Source organism: Tupaia chinensis, unplaced genomic scaffold (assembly GCF_000334495.1).
Source record: "Tupaia chinensis unplaced genomic scaffold, TupChi_1.0 Scaffold000170_1, whole genome shotgun sequence".
NCBI classification, from domain to species: domain Eukaryota; kingdom Metazoa; phylum Chordata; class Mammalia; order Scandentia; family Tupaiidae; genus Tupaia; species Tupaia belangeri.
This window is the reverse complement of record NW_006159645.1, coordinates 848,660-863,552: the sequence shown is the minus strand read 5'-3', so window position 1 is coordinate 863,552 and position 14,893 is coordinate 848,660. Positions and strand designations below refer to the sequence as shown.

Genomic DNA, 14,893 nt, shown 5'->3' with positions numbered 1-14,893 from the left:
GTAGGGAAAAACAAAACAAAACCACAAGAAAAAAAAAAAGAACAAAAACCTGATAGTTCTACCATCTTTATTTTGTGAAGAAAAATTTAATATCCAAAAAGGATGTTTGTTCGATAGCACTCAGGTATTTTGAAAAAGAGGGTGCTAATGAACATTTGCTCTCTTCATTGAGGAAGACCTTAGCAAAAATGATGAAATGAAATTGGCCCCTGAGAAAGTTCAAGTTGGATTTCAAAGTTCTTAGAGCCCTCATTTTTGCTGGTCTTGATTAGTAGATAAATGCAGCAAATCTACCCATGTTAAACAGACATGGAGGCCATTAGGAAAGTCAAGTGGTGGAAGAGCCAGTTCCAGTATGTTTGGGACTTGATAGTTCCGGGATTAATGATATTCCCGGAGTTTATTCAGCTTGATGGCTGAGCAACACAATTAAAGGAAAAACAGCTTTGCTCACACTAAATATGTATTTGTCCAACTTTAATGCAACATTTTCAAAACATCTGATGCCTTGTAACACAAAAGTGACTTGAGTAGACTGACTGCAAAAATGGCCTCAATGACACACTCATGCCTATAAGATTGTGTAATCTTTGAAATGTGATTCTGTAGCTCCTCTCTTTAAGAGATGAAGTCAGTTTCCCCATCCTTGTCTCTGGGCTGGCTTTGTGACATGCTTTTGCCAAGATGATATGACAAGAAGTAACACTTTTTAGATTTAAGTTACTTCCTAGTAATACATCTGAGACTAAACTCCAAGAGACCTTATACACTCCTGCCTTCCCTCTTAAAACCCTTCCACTGCCATGAAAACAAGACCTGGACTTCCTGCTAACTACTGAGAGGCCATGTGGAATAGACCAGTTATACCAGGGGGGCCTCAAGAGATAAAAGAAACATAAAATTATCAAAGACAGCTACCCAACCGGCAGTTACTTGAAGATGCTAGAGGAGAACCAGATGAAGCCCAGCTAAATTGCAAGACTACGCATTTATAGGCCAAACAAATGGTTACATAAAGCTCCCAAGTTTTAGGAAGCTTTGTTATGCAGCAGTACCTAAAACGATACAATGATTGAGAACCTCTACAAGCGACTCATTGTTAGTGAATCCACAGCGATGTCACTGTGACCTATTATTATTTACATTTTCTGTCTATACTGTGCAGTCTTGGTCATGATCATACCATTGCTAAATTCTACATACGATGTTAAGTCACCTTCAGTTATTACAACAGGATAATTTAAACAGGATGATGATTTAAAAGATTCCTCCAGAACAATTCTATGCTTTGGAAACTTCCAGTACTTATGGTCCCAAATATATGATCTCCTGCTATAAGAACAATCACTACAAACATGCCACCTCCTGATACGTGTGGGTTTCCCAGTTGGTTCCACAAGTTGAGGTGATGAAGACCACGAGGTGGCCAGTTGGAATCTTTCTTACCTGCTGCATCCCTCTGGCCTGCCGGTCGCAATACAGGAAAGCCACCAGCGAACAGATCTCCTAGGGCTGGGGGTGTGCTCGCACCTCGGGAGTTTGGGGCACCTCCTCCTTCTTTGTTGGTTCCTTTAGAAGCTTTAGAAAGAAGAGGTAATTAGGTAAAGACTTTGAGAAGAACTGCACAGGTCATTCTTGTTCCTGGCCATAGTCTGACCCTGCCCTTGTCAGTTTTCCTGGTCTCCCACCTTCAATGTCCCCTTCCCCTCCAGCATCTTCCCCAAGTGCCCTCTGACTTGATGCCCTGCAGACTCACATGCTTAGGCCTGTCTGCTACCCAAACCAGTCCTACCGAAGGGCTGACCACTTGCAGTCAGCCACGCCCAAAGTGACCATAACAAAGGGGACCAAATACTGTCATTTTATAGATGCCAGTAGGGGAAATGGACACACCTTCCCAATGAGAAAACCCAAAGGTGGTAAGTGTAGACTGGATTCTATTTTCAGCATGGCTATGGGAGGACTAGACAAAGAACACCCATGGATTTCATTCAGTCAGCTATTTTAACTTCTTGCTCATAGAGCATTCACCAGAATGGCAAGCAGCAAGTACGAGTCTGCAATGATTTGTGTGCTAGCACTGTCCTTCCTGTCTCCCCCGCTCTCAGGCCCTGAGCTCTCACGCTTTCTGGCACCTTTCCTTCTATGGAACAGAAAGTGCATGCTGATTTGTGTGCTAGCACTGTCCTTCCTGTCTCCCCCGCTCTCAGGCCCTGAGCTCTCACGCTTTCTGGCACCTTTCCTTCTATGGAACAGAAAGTGCATGCACCCCTAGGGGAGGCGTCACTAGCGCCAGCGCCAGCCTGTGTGTGATTACCACCTACAGAAAATAAAAAGATGCTCAGCTTAGACAAGAATTCCTGGCAAGGAATGTTTACGTCCTGAAGCTAAACAGCACAGAGAAATTAGGGCACAGTGCCCACTGGTGGATAAAAGAGGCCAGATTATTCTGAGGATTAACATTATATATTACTCACTCATTGCAATGATCAGGAAGTGGGTGTTTCAATAAAATGGGCATTTTTTTTCTCTCTTTTTTTTTTCATTTTTAGATTTATTTTTACATTTTTCCACAAACATTTACTTTACCTATCAAAAAATTTTAACTCATACTCCATAGTTCTTGACAGTTAAACAACATTCTAATTTTCAAAATATTGAATTTTAAAGGTAATTTTTCAAAATATTTCTCATAATTTTTGCATAATTTTGTTTGTGACTCTATAACAACAGAAACTGTATGGTTTTAAATATTTTTGAGAAAATATTTACATGTCAACTAATGGGCTTAGTAAACCATTAGATCAGGTCTAAACCAGAAACTAATTTTTATTGTAATGTTTATAATATTTCTTAAAATAATTAGTCTATCCTTGTGCATTAACATAAATAGTTGGGACCAGCAGTTAGCGTAATGGCTATGTAGCTGAACTCCCATGTAGTCAACCGCAGTTCAAATCCCAGACCTGGTGGTTTAAACTCACGCCGGGTGCACGTGCGTGCATGCCCAAGATCCCAAGAGGAGAATGGAGGAGAAGGGATTGCGGCGTGGCCATCCCCCCTGGGAGGTGATTTCTCTCTCTCTCTCTCTCTCTCTCTCTCTCTGTTTTTCTGGCGAGCACACGTGTCCTTTAGCAAAAAACTCTAAAAAAAAAAAAGAACAAAAATAGTTACAGTTATGTGACACAATTATACTTTTAGGACTGTCTTTGAGGATTGCCATCATGTATATCATTACAAAATTTAGGAAGATGTAATAATTTTACACTGTTAAATAGTTCTGCATCTATTATTTCAATCTTCAAGAATCTTGAGCAAAAAAACAAACAACAAAAGAGCAGGTTATTACTTCCTCCATTCAGTAGATGAGTGAGCTAAGCCTTAAAGAGGTTTCTTGATTTGCTTCATAGCAGAACCAGAACTTAAACGGGTCAATGGATCCAAGCCTGGGACTTCTTTTACTCTTTGATACTCTAGAAGCCAGGAAGCTTATGGTCTTAGGGTTCTGGGAGAGAACTCTGAATGAATCTGATTCCTTGTGAGCTCTTCACTTTCTCTCAGTGAGTTTGAAAATTCTATTGGCAAAGCGTGATTACTTTTTTTTTTTTTTTGAGAGGTTTTTGCTATAGGGCACGTGCGCTCGCCAGACAGACAGAGAGAGACATAGAGACAGAAAGCGAGAAATCACCCCCCAGGGGGGATGTTCACGCCGCAATGCCTTCTCCTCCATTCTCCTCTCAGGATCTTGGGCACGCACGCACACGCGCCCGGCGTGAGTTTTAAGCCACCAGGTCCGGGACGCGAACCGCGGTCAACTACGTGGGAGTCCAGAGCGACATAGCCATTACGCTAACTGCTGGTTCCCAAGCGTGAGTACTTTTTAACATTACCCCACAAAGGATACACAAAATGTGGCATATCCATACATGAAATATTCCATTTTTAAAAAAGGAATGATGTGCCATGATGCTACAACATGGATAAGCTTAAAACATCACGCTAAGTGAGCGAAGCCAATCACAATAGGTCACGTACTGCGTGCTGCCTCCATGGAGACAGAGGGTCAGTAGGTGAGTGGTTGCCATGGCCTGGGAGCTGGGAGGAATGGTGGGGACTATGAATGGGTGTGGGATTTTTCTTTTGAATGACGGAAACCTTCTGGAACTAGATAGAGTTGATGACTGCAATGCCTCTGGGTCGGACACTTTAAAATGTTTACAGTGGTGACTTTTGTGTTGTATGTATTTTGTCACACCTACAGTTACCCCACTGTAGAGTTCTTTTGTTTTTAACTGGTATTTGAAAAGTGATGGGAGATATGTTCTAAACTATCCTCGTCCTGAAGGGAAGCTCTGACTCCTGCCCACCTGGCCTGTCCACTCAACAGGTCTGAGATGGCCTGTGTTCTGGGTGACAAGTGTGGGCCTCGGCAGGGAGGGGGTTCTGGCTGTGTCTCACTCGCCTGCTGGCCCTTGGCTCACAGCAGGCCTGGCCGAGTGCTCACTTACTCTCGATTTGCGGGGCACTGCGGTCATTGATCTGCGTGACTTTCCGTAGGCGAGTTCCTTGCTGGATATCAGCCAACAGCGCGCTCCGGCCTTTCGGATCTGCCTTTCTCAAGATGGAAGTGTCTGAGCTGACCTGTGAGGGGATGAGAGCAACTTGACTTCATTGCAGGTCACATCCGCGGATAAGCAAAATGTCCCATCTTTACGCAGCTTCTCCTACCATGGCTCTCTGCCTTCTCCACCCTCACCCCTGCCCCCACGCAAGGCAGATCTCACTGCTGCAATGACCTAGGTCTCTGTGGAGACAGCCTGGGATCCTGCTCACACCTCTCTCCCTGGAGACACAGGACAGACTCTTCCTCTTAGATGACCCAGGTCAAATGCCTGTCTTGTGCCTGAGTCCTGGAGGTCTCAGGGAGCAAGCTCTCGTTCTCTGTCCTGGGTCAGCCCTACCCACACGCCTGGGTTTCTGTCTGTGCATCCCTGGTCGCCGCTCCCAGGTTCTGAATGGTTACCCTGCCTGGTGCCTCCAGGCTCCCTTCTGGACCACATCCTTGGCTGACCCCCGCTTGATGCTGGGAGTAGGTCCCGCAGCCCTGACTCTCCCCAGACAATCCCAAGTGCTACTGACATCTAGCTCAGCCCTTAGGTGCGGGAGTTCTCTCTGCTAGGATCATGATATTTCTGTTGGTCCCTGTCATTAATTATTTAAAAATAAATGAGAAGACACTTAGCTCTTAAAACTTTGTGGTTTCAAATGACTTCAGAGAGGGCTGGATGGTGGCACAGCAGGACACAAGATGCTGGGCCAGGCCGACCCCTATGGGAAGGTTCTGGGTACACATCCCAAGCATTTCAGGTGAGGACTATGAAGAACATGCTGCATGTCCTTGAATAATGATTTTAATTAGCACCTACTTAGCACATGGCTCAGTAAGGTCATGATGAGTCTATGTGATTGTTTTGCTAAGAGTCATCTCCCCAGTCAGCAGGAGGACCTGGCAAGGTGCATCGTATTTACACCGTGCAGTTCATCGCTGGGCTAGATTTCACATTCCTCCTCTGACTTCTCCACTGTCCTTCCTGCGCCAGGGTCTGCCCTGCCAGTTTTCCACTAGAGGGCTCTCCCTCACCTGATAGTAATATGGTATCCTTCAGTCTGCTCCCCTGTAACGAGTAACTCTGTGGCTAAAGTGGTCTTATATATTTAGACTTAATGGCTATGCACAAAAGGACGTTTTCATTTCCATATTGAAGATCATGTTACACAATGACGGTTGTTTCTGCTCCATCTGCACTGAACCATAATTTGCTTTCTTAACAATCTCCTATAACCCCCAGAATTCTTGTTACTGTGGATACAGAATGCAGAAATGGGAAAGACAAGATTTCCAAATATTCATTGGACATTTTATCCTATGCAAATCCCAACCATTGGCACCTTTACTAAAAACATAATCAAGGAAGAGAAAGTCACTCCTGGACACTTTTTTTCAAATATATGCACCAAAAATTAAAAAAAAAAAAAACAATTAAAAAAAAAAACATAAAAAGCAACGAAAAACACCAAATTTCACTTGTGTTCTTTCTTGTTAACACTGTTATTGAGAGTGGCAATTTGTTTATCATTAACCATCTTGCTAAAAGTTATCATTGACACAGTTCTCTGACAGTAAGTTTCACAATAAATAGCCCAGAATCCTGAAAAGATGCGAAATAGTGAAAAGATAGGCATATTAGCTCATCCCCCTGGTTGTAAAGACTGAAAAACTGAAGTGAGACAGAAAGATTAGAAATACAGAAATTTGAGGCCAGTAGGTAGCTGGTGGTGGTTAAGGCGCTGGACTCCCACAGGGTCGACTGTGGTTGGAGTCCTGGATTCGGTGGCTTGAAAACCATGCTGGTTACGTGTGCGCGCGCGCACGTGCCCTCAGTCCCAGGAGAAGGGATTGCAGCATGGCCATCCCTCACAGGGGGAGTGATTCTCAGTATCCCTCTCACTGTCTTTCTCTGTCTCCCTCTCTCCCTCTCTCTCTCCAGCAAACGTACACACCCTGTGGCAAAAACCTAAAAGAAAAAAAGAATTACAAAATTGAACAATAGAACTAACACAACAAAGTGCCAGATTAAAAATCAGATAAGTACCTTTCGTCTTATGTCGATAAATAATAAAAGCATTTGCATATCCATTTGCCTTTCCAATAAACGGGTCGCCCATTTTACAGTGCAGCTTGTGGGAGGGGGAGGACAGGCCAACCCAGATCAAAACTGTGAAATGGATGTCCTTTGTTATCTGTCAGTCTTCTTCCATATGCCATTCCTGCATCTGTCTGATGCTAGTTTCGGGGGGAGAAGGGGAGCTAATAAAAATCTAGGTGGCTGATCCAAATCTAGAAGGTGTTTGTCTCAAAGATCATTGAAATCCTGTCTTTTTTTTTTTTTTTTCAAGATATTTTTGCTATAGGGCATGTGTACTCACAGGAGAGAGAAACAGAGAAGACAGAAAGTGAACCCCCCCCCCCCAGGGGATGGCCATGCCACAATCCCTTCTCTATTCTCTTGGGATTTGGGGCATGCACACACATGTGCCTGGCATAAGTTTCAAGTCACAGGGTACGACTGGGACTTGAACCGCAGTAGGCCACATGGAAGTCCAGCTCCTCAACCACCATGCCATCTGCTGGTCCTAAAATCCTCTAATTTTAATACAATTTCACCCTTGCAGTGTCTCAAAGGTAACTCTTTAATGTCGTTAAACCTAAAACGAGTGCACAGATTTCTAGGCACCCGAGCCTGCTCATCGGCCCAGCTGTCAATCTACCCCTACTGCCTCCAAATTCGGGGGCAGACAGGAATCGGCAGCCAGGTGCTTGCAGTTCATTACCATGTCTGAACCCTGAGGACAGCAGAATGACACTGTCTCCCTCCTGCTGCTACCATCTTTATATAGAACACAGCAAGACGAGATCCAAAAGAGACACATGAAATATTTTCAGAAAAAAAAAACTCGGTCCTATCGGGCCAGACACAATGTTCCCTGCACCCCAAATGTGCATAAATCAAGCTGTTCAAGAATGAGGCATACTGAGATCTAACAGTTTCACGTCTCATTTTTAGAAATCCAAATATGCAATTCAAATCCATGAGCACAAAGAATGGACTCTCTCACTGCCTTCTTTAAAGCCTAGTGTCTTCAACAAAACCAGACAGTCTTGGAATTGGTACCGAGAGTTCAGGGCTGACCACACCGTGCCACTTCTTCCACCTGAGGGTCAAGCACACTGAGGGACCCTTCCCTAGGGCTGTAGGCTGCAGATGAGCCTGGTCCTGGTCTTTACTCTCATAAAAAATAAACCTCCCCACAAGTCACCTCATTCCCTGGCATGACTTTGGGAACTGTTTGCAGCTGCTACCTTCTTGCCCAAGGACCCGGAGGTCATGTCAGACCCTTTCCTGTTCCTTATTCCCAATGGCCAGTCCATCACAAGTGTGTGTTGACTTTCCTATGCTTTCTCTGATTCTGGCTCCTCTTCCCCATCCCTGTAGGGCTCCCTTCACGTAAGTGTTGGTGAGCACCGCTGGATCCCATTGTACGGCTTTTGCGCCTTCTTCTGGTCTGGCCCTCCTCTGCACAGTGGTCAGAGTAATCTTTATAAAGGACATGCCATTTATTATGTCACTTCCCTCCATCAAACTCTGCTGGTTCCCCACTGTTCTCAGGATTCAGTTGAAATCCCCTCATGGTGTGTAAGGCCCTTAGTGACCATCCCAGATTTCCTATCAGCACCCCATGCCAGAGCTCACCTCTGGACCTTAAGTTGAGTTAATCTCCTCGCTCTTTTTCACACTTGTCTCTTGGCCAGCCTTCAAGAAGCCTCCTGACCCTGGAAGGGTGGATGAAGTGCCTCTTTCATGTTCCTAGAGCAACAAGCTTCCCCTCAGCTTTTCATGTTCCTAGAGCAAGAAGCTTCCCCTCAGCAGAGCACCTGCCACCCGGATCATGTCACTCCAAACCTGCGGTGGCTTTCCTTCTCACTCAAGACAGACTCAAGAGTTCTCACTGTTAGCACCTGCTGGGCTAGACTATTTTTCCATAAACCACCCAGAGTTTACCTGTAACTACCCAAACCAATGTTACGGAGGAGTGTTCTGTGCGGCAATCCCTCCCCACCAGGCAACTGTACTTTGGTGATACGTTTCAGTACTTATTTTTAGCAGCAGTGAAAACTTTGACTCCAACACAAATTCCAAGCCCCTTTAGTGAGAAATAATTTAAAAATAGGAAAATAAATGTCGGGGATAGAAAGAACAGAAATGAAATACAGAGAAAGAAGGATCTGAAATGAGCATAAGTGGGCACTAGAGACAGGTTTCAGAGGCATACGTTCAAAAGGGCATTCAACATACAGATGGCGGGTCAGATATTGGACAAACACACTTCCTTACATGCACGTGATGGTTATTTTAACTGTGAATATGAATTTCTATAGAAGCTCACGGGAACTGCTAAGAGACAGGGCTGAAAAGACAGCAAAAAGAAACCAGTGGAGCAATCCCCCCGGTTATTAATGTAACCCAGAAATACTTAGGGTTTGAGCACTGACTCTGTGCCAGGCACTGTGCTAGGAGTGGGAGATACACCCTGGGTAAGACTGCCAGGGCCGTGCTCTCAGGGAGCTCACGCACCCCCGCGCCCCCAAACGCATACACACTCACACGCATTTGTACACTTACATTGATACATATTTGGGTATGCGTATACACCTTTGATTATACATTTGTATATATACCTTTCTCCTCCTCATTTATTTTCTAGACCTGAGTCTTGCAGCTGATCTCCAATACTAGAATCCTAATCATTTTTGGTTTTGTTTTGGTTATAGGGCATGTGTGCTCACTGAAGAGAGACAGAGAAAGTGAGATAGTGCACCTCTCCTGCCCCAGGGGGATGGCCACACTGTAATCTTTTATCCTCTTAGGATTTTAAGCATGCATGCACATGTGCCTGACATGATTTTAAAGCCTCCAGGTCTGGGACTCAAATCATGCAGTCAATCATGTGAGATCCAGCTGCCCTAGCCACCAGACCACAGGCTAATTTCTAATCTATCTTTTTTTGAGAGAGAGAGATTTTTGCTATAGGGCACGTGCACTTGCCAGACAGAGAGAGACAGAGAGACAGAAAGCAAGAAATCACTCCCCGGGGGGGATGGCCATGCCACAATTCCTTCTCCTCCATTCTCCTCTCGGGATCTTGGGCATTCACGCACACGTGCCCGGCGTGAGTTTTAAGCCACTGGGTCCAGGACTCGAACCATAGTCGACTACATGAGAGTCCAGTGACATAGCCATTACGCTAACTGCTGGTCCCTCTAATCTATTTTTAAAATCAACTTCTGATTACTTCTTTTCCTCTATGACAGAGGGAAAGAAAGGAGACACAGACAGACAGACAGACAGACAGACAGACAGACAGGTATTGTTGACAGGATCTCACTGCACTGTAATCCTCTAACCCCCTCCTCCTAACTAACTGGGATCACAGGTACACACTGTGCCCAGCATACACAGGGTGGCCTGGGAACAGCACCCCGGTCTCCCAGATGGTGGCATTATTTGGGGTTGGGCTCCAATTTTTTTTTTTCCACGAATTATTTAATTTTGGGTCTGGTAGGTGGCATGCTGGTTAAAGGTGCTGGACTCCTGCACGACTGACCAAGGCTCAATGCCTGGACCTGGTGGCTTGCTTTCTCACTTTCCCTCTCTCTCACTCTGTCCCTCTCGGGTCAAATTAAAATAAAGACATTAATTATTTTTAAAAAGAATCACTTAATTTTATTATTGTTATTTTAAAATTTGTTCTAAGGCATGTGGATTCACCAGAGAGGGAAGGAGGAGGGACTGAGAAAGCAAGCCACCCAGTCTGGGACTTGAACCACGGTCAACCACATGCGACTCCAGTGATTTAACCACCATGCCAACTGTGGGCCCAGTTGATGATGGTTTTAAAGCACTAATTGTCTGACTCCTCTCTCAAGATGCTTCAGTGGCCTTTGCGCTAACAAATCAAAGAGTCCAGTCATACTGCCCCCAAAGTATCCGCTCCACCGCATTTTGTATTTCTTGACTAGTTCCAGGCTTCATTTCAACTGCTCTGGATTTCTGTCATGTTTCTTCATATTTCCAAGCTATTGCTTCTTCTGGGGTGCTCCCCAGACTAGCTTTCCCACACCTGCCAAACATTTTACCTCTTATTTAAGCTCTACATCAAATATAGTTTAAAATCTTGCCTTTTAAAACTTCCTTGGCTTAATTTTCCTTGTATGAACTGCTTCCTGCCCCCAAAGCACATTGCTTAGGATTCTTTTCAGCACTGTCCAGGTCTTGCCCAATACTACGGATTTTATGTAAGGGTCTTGCCCTTTGTCTTTGAGTACAAAAATCAAGCCACTCCCCTTTCTATTTTTTTCTTTCTTTCTTCCTTTTTTTTTTTTTTTTAAAGTTATTGCTGTTGGGCACATGCACTTGCAGAGAGAGACAGAAAGAGAAAAAGTGAGAAATCATCCCTCAGAGGGGATGGCCACACTGTAATCCTGTCTCCTCTTGGGATTTTGGACAGGCACGCACATGTGCCCAGTGTGATTTTTAAGCTGCATGTCTGGGTCTCAAAATGCGGTTGACCGTATAGGAATCTTAACTCTCATGTCATCTGTTGGCCCCACTCTCCCCTTTCTCTGACCAGTGAATGCAGCTGCTTTCTTGATATCTGTATGAGGAATCTCTCAGTGTTTTGTTGACATGAACTTGATAGAAACCTTAGCCCTTGGATCTCTGACTCTGCCTCCCTCTAACGTCTACCTGCTCCTACAAAACATGCAGGCATGGTAAGAGAAGCTGCTGCCTTTCAGGCCTGCGCTACAGCCCTGCTGCTTCCAGACAGTCTTCATACTTTTTAATCCTCTGGCCACTCTGTCCCTAGTAATGTGAATTCCACTCAGTGTTACCATCTCTTTTACAATGATGTCATTATACCCATGCTTGAAGACTAAATTTCAAGTTATAAGAAATTATCTTATTTATTTTTAGAGAGATTTCTGCTATAGGCTGTGTGTGCTCGCCAGAGAGACAAAGACAGACAGAAAGTGAGAAATCACCCCCCAGAAGGGAAGGTCATGCCACAATCCCTTCCCTGCCATTTTCCTCTCGAGATCTTGGGCACGCATGCACACATGCCCGGCATGAGTTTTAAGTCACCAGGTCTGGGACTCGAACTGCAGTTGACTACATGGGAGTCCAGCGACATAACCATTATGCCATCTGTTGGTCCCCACAAATTTTATTTTAAACCTATATTCAAACTACAAAGAAAATCTCACAAGAGGCAGAGTTAGGAGCAAAGGGCATGGCGGTTGGATTAGCTGATAAATGAACACATATTTGAGTGCCTCTAAGACTAGTGAAATTCATTATCTTCTATTTCTTTTAGACAAAAGATACAGAAAGATACATACCCCTACTAGGCAGATTAATTTCAAACAACTGAATTAACATTGCTGTCGTCAATTGCAATTCATCACTCAGGCATTCCCATAGCTGTGGATGGTTTCCACCACTCATCCAAGCTTGAAACCCAAGATGGTTCCTTCTCTGCACTTGAGTGTATACACGGGTGGTTCTGGAGTCTGGCAAAGGGAATTAACAGGGAGCTGCTACATACAAAGGGTGACAATGACAATAGCAATGACAACAGAAATAGAAGGTACTTGTGTGTGCCAGGCACTGTCCCAAGTATTGAGTTGTTGGAAAAGTCATGATGCATTTCTACATGGAAAAACAGGTCATGACTTTTCTGACAACCTAGTATTTGCATGTATTCATTCATTTCAAGGCCTCGAACATGTGTGTGATATACATATGATCCAGATGACAGATGAGGCCCAGAGGTGGAGACCATCTATTGCTGAGAAATGCAGGGCTGAACGGCGAGCCCAGCCAAGTATGGCTCCCTTGACCATTATGCAGTACATAATGACATCACTCAGGAAGAACAGGGCAGGCCTGCAGCTGAGTGGGTAGAATGTCCCGTTGCCCTCTGGCCTGAGACCAGAGAAGCTGCTGCTTCACAAGGAAAGTGAGAGCCAGAGCAGGAAGAAGGGGGCAGGGAAGGGGCATCAGAGAAGGAAAAGGAAGGGTGGGTACAGAGAGAGAGACGGAGGGTGGAGTGTCTCAGAAGGCTAGGCCTTTGCCAAGGCCAACAAGAGCAGCCAAGGCGAGATGACAGACTCAGAGCAGCCTGATTAGTCCTTTAAATGTGAGCCAGCAGCTACCTTGGCAGGGGGAGCCCTGAGAGCACTCAGAATGGAAACTGCACAGAGCAACCCGATGCCATGTGGCCGATACCCTCAACTGTAAATAACCTATACCTGAAACTCCCTAGTAGGGTAATGCAGAACCTCTACAGGCCAGCCTTGCTGTCTACTGCTTTCTTTCGAGTGCTGGGTCCTTACTCTTCTTTCACGCCTCCCTGCTGGTAGAGTTTGGATAATAGGGATTACGAACATTTCTCAAATATGAAAAGTGACAAAGGTAACAAAGCTAACCAAGAGGGGGGGAATTCCAACATTTCTGGGAAGTTCGAGACGTTTCCAGAGCACTGTGCCTATGACAGATGATAATGCAGGTGGATCTAGACATGCTTTCTCATTGTCACTTTCTAGGTCCTTTGCATGGAAGGTCCAACAGAAGCCTTGAGACTAGATTTGGATTGGATCCTAGAAAAAAAAATTACACACGCACACACACACACACACACGCACATGCACACACACACACACACACAAGACACATAGCTTGGCCCAAGGACAACAGTGAAAGGGTCTCCCTGCCAGATCTGATGATGTTCTCATCCATCCCAGAATCTGCTTCCAGATTCTGGGGTGGCCACTAGGCCACCAGATCTGGCTATGTGCTCTATAAGTCTGTCATGGCCTTTGCATCTCACTTTGGTTCTTAGCCCTGTGGAGGAAAAGTGAGGCCTGGCACCCAAAGAGTCCTCCTTCGGTTTTTCAGTGACCCTCCATGCCCCTCCTCTTAACATCCTCTGTTCTTTCCTGAGTACTTCTTCTGGTGCCAGATGATGGCTGCCAGATGCCAATTCACTGGCCAGTTGTTAAGAACGAAGTTTGGGGCTTGTCTTGTAGCCTAGCAGTTAAGGGAGCCAGATCCCACATAGCTGACCATGGCCTCAATTCCGCCCCTAATGGCTTGAAAAACTCTCCAGGCACATATGTATGCCCCAAATCTCAGCAGAACTGAGAAATGGAGGAGAAGGGGTTGGGGCATGAGCACTCCTCACTAGAGAATACGTTCTCCCTCTGTCTCTGGCTGGTGCACATGTCCTCTGGCAATTAAAAGGAAGAGAATGTAGCCTGGAATAGGGAAGGAGCGGAGCTCAGGTTTGGTTCTTCAATTTACTACTCTGATCTGGCTGGGTTTTCATTTAAGGAACCACCTGGGCCCAGTTTTGTGCTGGCCAACTAACTGTTCTTGGTAGAGGAAGTCACCCCAGGAGGGGCTGAGCAGCCTTCCATCAGTGGGAATAGCCCCTCTTTGCCCTTAAAAACGAGGGCTCTGGAGTCCTGCCATTTTTGACCAAGAACTTAGATCTGTATTTGTCAGTAGAATGGCTTAGGCATGCTCTCTGACGTCTTCTGGCCTCAGCCTCCTCATCTGTAATATTGGGAAGAGAATAATAATAACCACAATGTAAGTTGTGGTGAGGATTATATGAGGTAATCCATATAATGAGCTTAAAATGGAGCTTGCCACCTAGTAATTACCCAATAAATGTTAACTATTAATATCACCTTCTTTAATAGTTTCTAACAGACTCCTACCTTTTCCTGTAAAAAGGCTTGTATTCCCTGGAACAGAGCCAGAGATCCAATAAGAGAAATTCCTGAATGACAGCTGTGCACCAGGCCCAGGACATAGCCAGCTCAAATTGGGAAAGAATGGAATAAATTCTGAGCCAGAGGATGCATGAAAAGCTGGATGCTGCCAGGAACCAAGGGAAGGAAGAGTGTCTCCCCGTCCCTCCACCTCTAATACAAACAAAGAGAATCCAAAGCTGAGGAAAGAGGGAAAAAATCCAGGAACGACACTGACTTTGAACAACGCAATGGCGCAAGAGAGACCTTACTATGTGATTGTGTTCCTCCCCAGGAGAAAAGGGAAGTTTATTGAGAGGAAGCATGCCTGGAGACCTGAAGCCAGAGGTACTGGGCACAAGAGAAATGCGACCGTACAGTCCCTCCTTCCAAATGAATGGTATCTGCACTGTTGTGGTCCGGAAAATACTGTTTTTTTTTTTTTTTGAGAGTTTT

General features: G+C 45.1%; 1 protein-coding gene across 1 annotated transcript in view; it reads right to left on the bottom strand.

Annotated features, from left to right (window-relative positions):
• Positions 1–14,893, bottom strand: part of WIPF3 (WAS/WASL interacting protein family member 3) — an 89,229-nt gene that overhangs the window by 46,659 nt on the left and 27,677 nt on the right. The window contains exons 2-3 of the mRNA XM_014586924.1: positions 4,509–4,641; positions 1,447–1,578 (exon numbers count right to left, since the gene is read on the bottom strand). Coding sequence (XP_014442410.1) covers positions 1,447–1,578; positions 4,509–4,641 — 265 coding nt within the window. The remainder of the gene's footprint in view (positions 1–1,446; positions 1,579–4,508; positions 4,642–14,893) is intronic.